This window comes from Budorcas taxicolor, chromosome 23 (assembly GCF_023091745.1).
Source record: "Budorcas taxicolor isolate Tak-1 chromosome 23, Takin1.1, whole genome shotgun sequence".
Taxonomy (NCBI): domain Eukaryota; kingdom Metazoa; phylum Chordata; class Mammalia; order Artiodactyla; family Bovidae; genus Budorcas; species Budorcas taxicolor.
Genome location: NC_068932.1, coordinates 33,707,207 through 33,714,130, shown reverse-complemented (window position 1 = coordinate 33,714,130; position 6,924 = coordinate 33,707,207). Strand labels below are relative to the sequence as shown.

General features: G+C 33.5%; 1 protein-coding gene across 1 annotated transcript in view; it reads right to left on the bottom strand.

Moving 5' to 3' along the window:
* Positions 1-3,855: 3,855 nt before the first annotated feature.
* NHLRC2 (NHL repeat containing 2) overlaps positions 3,856-6,924 on the bottom strand; it is a 52,892-nt gene continuing 49,823 nt past the window's right edge. Inside the window, exon 11 of the mRNA XM_052660944.1 lies at positions 3,856-4,694. Within this exon, the coding sequence (XP_052516904.1) occupies positions 4,438-4,694 (257 nt within the window). The 3' untranslated portion in view covers positions 3,856-4,437. The remainder of the gene's footprint in view (positions 4,695-6,924) is intronic.

Below are 6,924 nucleotides of genomic sequence, written 5' to 3'. Positions count from 1 at the left end.
CTATGGACGATTTATGCTTAAAAAAAACACACACACTTTTAAAGGCAGGCATCCAAGCATGGTAGTGGAGTTCGGCACCCAGGTTTGGCCAGTTCTAAATGTCTGATCTCAGTTACGCTGGTCTAACTGCTTACCGCTTCTTTGTGTCTGTTTCCTCATCAGAGAAATAAGGAAAACTAGAACCTCCCTAATAAGGTGGTTGTGAGGATTAACTTAGTTAATACACAGAAAGCACTTAGAAAAGTGCCAGGCACACAGTTAGCACTGAATAGATTTAGCTATTATTCTTATAACTTTATTCAAATACTGCAAAGGCTTAAGAAAGCATTCACAAAAATAAATACTCTTAATCCCAGTTTGTTTTCACTCTACGTCTAGGAGTAGAGCTAGAAATTAGTAGGAGATCTGTGTTTAAATAAAAGATCCCTCACCCACTAGTCACTCTTTACCATTCAACAAAACTGGCTGAGCAACTGCCTGCACCGGGCACCTCTCCAGCATCAGGCATTATTCGAGGAGTGCTGAACTTGAGACACGAAGCCAACATTCTGAAGCTGCTTCCTCATCTGTAAAATGGACATGACATCTACCTGTCTGATTCGCAAGGCAAAATGCATGAAGGCACTTGGAAGGCTTGGGAAAGCACCATCAGTGGATATTCCAGGAACATGGTTTAGGGTATGTCTGGACTCTCTCAAAGGAAGTTCATCAGTAATCATTACAGGTCTTAAAAAAGTTCTTAAAACTGTAGGTTTGTTTCTTTATAACATCGTTTATAAAACAGTAATATATTTATTATAAAACTATTTCTCTTCTTGAATCCCAGCAATGCAGAGAGTATTAACATACCACACAGCTGGTAGAGAATAGTTTCCTTTAGAAACTGCAGTTGCAAAGAAAAGTGTGAAGCCATGTGTTTCATGGTCATAAATTATTATCATTATTATTACTAGACCAATAACTGGCAGTTTCAGTATCTACTAATTACTATACAAATACTATTTCACTGAGCCCTTACAGCAACCCCATAAGGCAGGTATAGTGACCCCATTTTATAGGGCAGAATCCAAGTGACTGCAAAGCCTGTGTTCATAAACACTACACTACATCATACAATAAAACACTAGCAGCAAAAGCCATAATTATTTTTGTCTCCACCAAATCACAAACTGAAGAGAACTGGTAGATCAAAGAGCTCTAAACTGAGTTCTGATCTTTCGTGATAAAAGTGACTTCAGAAAAAGTTATTATATAACAAGTGCTTACTGTTCAGTTCATTTTTAAGTTTTTAAAAGCATATTGCCATTTTTAAAAAATAACCCATTGCTCAATTAAAAGAAAAACAGATAAAGTAGATAATAGTCACAACTCCACAATTTAAAAAAAAATAGAAAAAGTAGAAAATATTCACAACTCCACCATCCCTAGTCCACCATATGACATAGTCCCTCTGCATATATTTTCATGCAATTCATGAGTTAAGAAATTTAGTTTTTGATGACTGTTCTTATGTCAAATATAATGGTTAGACTGTTTCTAATCGGCAGATATAAATTAATACTAAATGTTGGGCAAGTAGAAAATTACTTTATTACAGAGATATGTATTGTTAATGTCTTCCCAAATTTTCCAGCTATGAAAAAGCAAGTAGAGAGCAACTTATCTCAGTGGTACTATCTCCAGAGTATACTGGCCATGTGAGAAATTTAGTTGATCTTTGTATCTGTTTAAGTATATAGACACATACATTCATCGACATATACTAAGATTTTGGGGGGCTGTAGTAAGATTTATAGCTTTCTGCAGGCCTGAAAATACCATAATACTATAGGTAAATATATTATTACAATAGTTTAGGAGAAAGTTGCTTAGTCATTGAACTTTGCCAAAATTACACTTATGGGTGATTAAACTGTAAAGTTTTCCCTTGTGGACAGGTTAAATATTTGCTTGAGCATTTCCAAGATAACCAAAATTCTTTTCAGAGATACCAATCCTGACTATAAATTCAGAAAAGAAAATTTTACCATTTGTGAAGTGATATAAAGAATGGTGGGAAAAAAAACAGTGACAAAGAAGCAGAATAATTTAGGGCAAATATTCCAGGTATTGTGTCTAAGTGTATGTAATGCCACATTACTGGCATTTTGATTATGGTGACTAACACTAAAACTGCTTTTCAAACTATCACTGAACATAACTTTTGCTTTTCTTCATGCCATAAATTTAAAAACAGAGTCAGGAATCACAAAAGTTTTTAAAAATGAACTTTCTAGTGCTTCCTCTTATGTAAGAGGTTTATTATGTTAGTACTAAATTCTAAGACCCTATTTATATTGCTTAGCATGATTTACAAAAAAAATCATGTAATCTGTATACATAATATTTTATATCTGAAAAACAATGTAGATTACTGGCTGGGTAAGAATATTCAATAGAACTGTAGTTAAAAATCAAGAAGAGCTTAAGCTTAATACTAACAGAAAACTCTATACAGACAAAATGAACATTAATATATTCTAGAAATATTTTTGGATTTTAATGTACATGAAAATATATACTGTGTGTAAGTTCATGCACAATACTGAAAAAATAATTATCAAGCATTCCTGAATTAGCAAAAGTGTATATATTTTCTTCACAGAGTGAAATTGTTTATGTCCTTAAATAGGAAAAAATTAAGCCAAACTATTTTTATTCTGTCCAGCTGGAAATGAGAAGTATAGTAATAAAATGAGATTTTAAAAATGACTATGGCCTATTCTCCATAAAAGAGAATGTCAATATTATACACTCTTTTATTACAGAACATTTTTTTTATGGAGAGAAAAGGTTTATGAGGTATATATATATATAATTTTAAACAGAATTTCTTTTAACTTTACATTTATTCTTCTCTTTAAAAATAGCTTTAGGAGGCTACAAATTAAATAGTCATGATCTATGCATTCCCTTACTTCATATTTAGGTAATCTGAAATAGCATATTCAAAACTATATTTCAAAAGAATATAAAGATATGAGCAGATGATTATGCTTAAAAAATTACAATTCAAACAGCACTGGTTTTTAAGCGACAAGGTGTCTATAATATTTACTGAATAACTATGATTCACCTGTTGTTTTTAAAATCTTGTAAGCTGATTAAACCACAAACATGTGGAATCAGTTTTAGTAAAAACAAGCGGAGTCTTTTAAAATAGTTATAAAGAGAAAGCATCACTGAAAAGAAAAACCTTTCCAATATCTTCTGGTGACTATTTCTTTTAAGGTTAGAAAAAATACACCAAAAACAGAATCATCAAGTCACTGTATGTTTCAACCCTACTATTGTAAAGTAATATATTAAGATATACTTTACATAATGAAAGCATAAAAGTGCTTCATATTGAAATTTTCACCTTGAAGGCTTAACAGCTATTTTTTAAAAATTACAATAATGATAATTTAAATTCTCAATATGCGAACCAAAAAACCCCCAAACCGAGCAAATCTGCATTTAATGCTTCAACTGAAATGTAAATTTCTAATACAACATACATACCCATTTGCATCGGACTTAGCTGTAACAATTAATTCTTTACCATTAAGTGGTGTCACATGCAGTAATGTGTTCTGAAGTTCCATTCTCTTTGAAAGTCCTAATATTTCTAAGGAGTCATTCATTACTAAAGACTGTTCATTCATTACTAAAGACTGTTCATTCATTACTAAAACTGTTCATTCAGAAAAACGTTAAAAGGATATGTCCTTAGAGACTCTAACGTTCAGAAATATAGAAATATATTTTCTGTATATAGAAATATACAGAATATTTAACATACCATTAATAATGGTATGCTAAAACAGCAAATAATTTATAACCATAAATATATCTCAAATGAGAAAATCACAGAAGAGAACAAGGAATATTTTTACCACCTACATGCTCTTTAAGCCACTACTGTGATGAAGACATTTTTTTTCTTGATCTAAAACAGACCTTACACCTTGAATGGCAGGTGTCCTTATACCAACACGTGGATCTTAAGCTCTATTTAAAGTTACTGTGAAATTTATACATTCAGGTGTGCTGCTTCATAAAAGGTAAAAGTTAGTTAAAATATTTGGTATCATTATTGTTATCAGTATTCATTGAAAATTATCTCCCGATAATATTCTTTCCTATAACATGGACTTAAGTCTTGTGCCAAGTAACAGCACAGATTACAGAATCATGGTTCAAATCATGGACAGTGACTTTGCTGGTACACAGCCAGAATGAAGGAATTTGTCTATAATAAATAATTAAATAAGGAGCATACTTTATTTTAGTATCAGTTGCTAGAACTGAACAATGGGTTTCTAGGTACCCAGAGGCAGAAATAAAGTTTCTTTTCATAAATTACAGTGACGGTGAGGATCAAGAAGAGGTGGCACTGGGTTGCTAGCCAGCTTGCTAAAATATATACTTGAGTTCTACTGGAGGTATGCAGTCTTGCTGTGTATCAGTTATTTGTAAAGGCTGACTGAACAAAATTCCCTTCATCATACAGGCACTACTGTCTGCGCTACAGTAATAGAGAAACACGCTGATAGACAGAATGGCCTCAAGTGATAAACAATCTCCAGGAATCTGCAGTGAGATTGTTGGTTGATTAGAAATGCTCTCTATCTCTCCAGATGGTATCTGTCCTTGAAGAAGCCATTCATTGCCTAGAAAATAAAGAGATAAATTATTAAGACTGCATAAGAAACTGAGTAGGAAATCAGACAAACTTTACAAACACTAGATTAACTCAACTAACAATATTTACTGCTGCTGCTGCTAAGTCGCTTCAGTCGTGTCCGACTCCGTGTGACCCCATAGACGGCAGCCCACCAGGGTCCCCCATCCCTGGGATTCTCCAGGCAAGAACACTGGAGTGGGTTGCCATTTCCTTCTCCAAGGCATGAAGGTGAAAAGTGAAAGTGAAGTCATTCAGTCATGTCCGACTCTTCGCGACCCCATGGACTGCAGCCTACCAGGCTCCTCCGTCCATGGGATTTTCCAGGCAAGAGTACTGGAGTGGGGTGCCATTGCCTTCTCCAACAATATTTACTGAAAGCCTGTAAATGCCAGGCATTGTGCTCTGTGTGAGGAACACAAGATATAAGAAGTCCCTAATTTAGTCATCTTGATATCAAATTAAAATTCTTTCTTTGAACACTGCAAACATAAATTAATTTTTATTGAAATCAAGATGAATATTACAAGTATGGTTATAGATTTAAAATGTGGTAAAATTAAAATGAAAATGTAGAAATGAAACCTATTAATAAGTCCTAGAAATAAACACAAGACACTTCAGAAAATAGTTAATTTTTACCAGATAAAAGTATCTAGAAATATAATATGCAAACTACAAAACAAGCTAGGGAATACAAACGTATGTACAACTCTGCAGTGACTTTCCATTAAAGACAGTGATGAATTATTGATTATCCAAAGGTAATAAAAAAAATGATTTTTTTTCAGAAACAAGTAACACTGCATACATTATTCCAATGGACTCACTGTAAAAGACAAATCTTTGTTTACTTCATTTTAATACATAAGACTCCTCTGAGACTTAAATATATAGATCATCTATACAACAAACATCTAAAAATCACTAAAAATCTGTCTTCAAGTATTAAAAGTTTTTAAAACGTCTTCATTCGCCCAGTGCCTTCTCTCCAAAAGCAAGTGTGTGTCACCCTGAGGAAGCACATACCTAGGCTGACAGCGTTAGAGGGGCTTAGCTACTAAGAGCCAGTGTTTGGGAAATGCAGGGCATGCTTTCCAGCCATCTGAAATAGAATACACTGAACAAAATCTAATGACTTACCAACAACTCAGGGCTATCTGTACAACAACTGGACCATCTACTGAGCAGTGATGAAACTCTATGTCTGTTTTTTAGCTTCTCTTTCTTTTTTGACCTCAGGATGAGTCAACAGACTACAGCACCTGTCTCTACCTGTCCTCTTCATCTCTCCTTTAGTTTATTGCTTCTAATATTCTGTTGATTGAAAAATTAAATTTGAGAAAAATATATCAAGTAAGAGTAAGGAAACTGTGATAGGTGAGACTCTAAAGAGTTAAATGCAGAGCTTTTAAACATAATTCTTTTTAAAGTCTCTGGCCTTCTTTGCTTATTTCTGGACTGAGGAATATGTTTGATTTTGTTATACAGCAGATTAGTAAGGGAACTTCTTATATTTTAAATGAAAACAGGAAAATAATAAATTATGCTATTTTAAAGTGTTTCTGTAGACAATTTTCAGATACTTCACATAAAGGATTTGTGAAGCACAATATGCCCTTGGGGCTTTTATACTGCCATTTATTAATTAATTTATTGGCTTAAAACCTTCCCATAAATGCTGGCAGCTTTAAGATCAGACCCACCAAAATTTAGTTAAAAATCAGTGTTACGGTCTCTAAATAACAGGCCAAGAAGAAGTGTCCTTTAATCACAAGTTTACAAATGTATCCTATAAAATAATATACTCAAAGACTTAAATTATTAGGATTCTTGCTTGAAAGTTTGTCCCTATACCAAAAAAAAAAAAAAATTGTTTCCCTGGTGGCTCAGTGGTAAAGAATCTGCCTGCAGTGCAGGAGATGCGGGTTTAATGCTTGGGTGAGGAAGATCCCCTGAAAAAGGAAATGGCAACCCATTTTCCATTGCTTGGGAAATCCCATGGACAGAGAGGCCTGGCAGGCTACAGTCCATAGGGTCACAAAGAGTTGGACATGAGTTGGCAAGTAATGCATAACAATACAATAAAAATAGAACCAATGCCTTGGATAAGTGTTAAGATAACTAAGAATTTTCTCTATAGATTATTTCATTTTCCTTTAACACTACCTATATTTTGTATTCTAATAACTCAATATTAATATCATTAACCTGTGTAA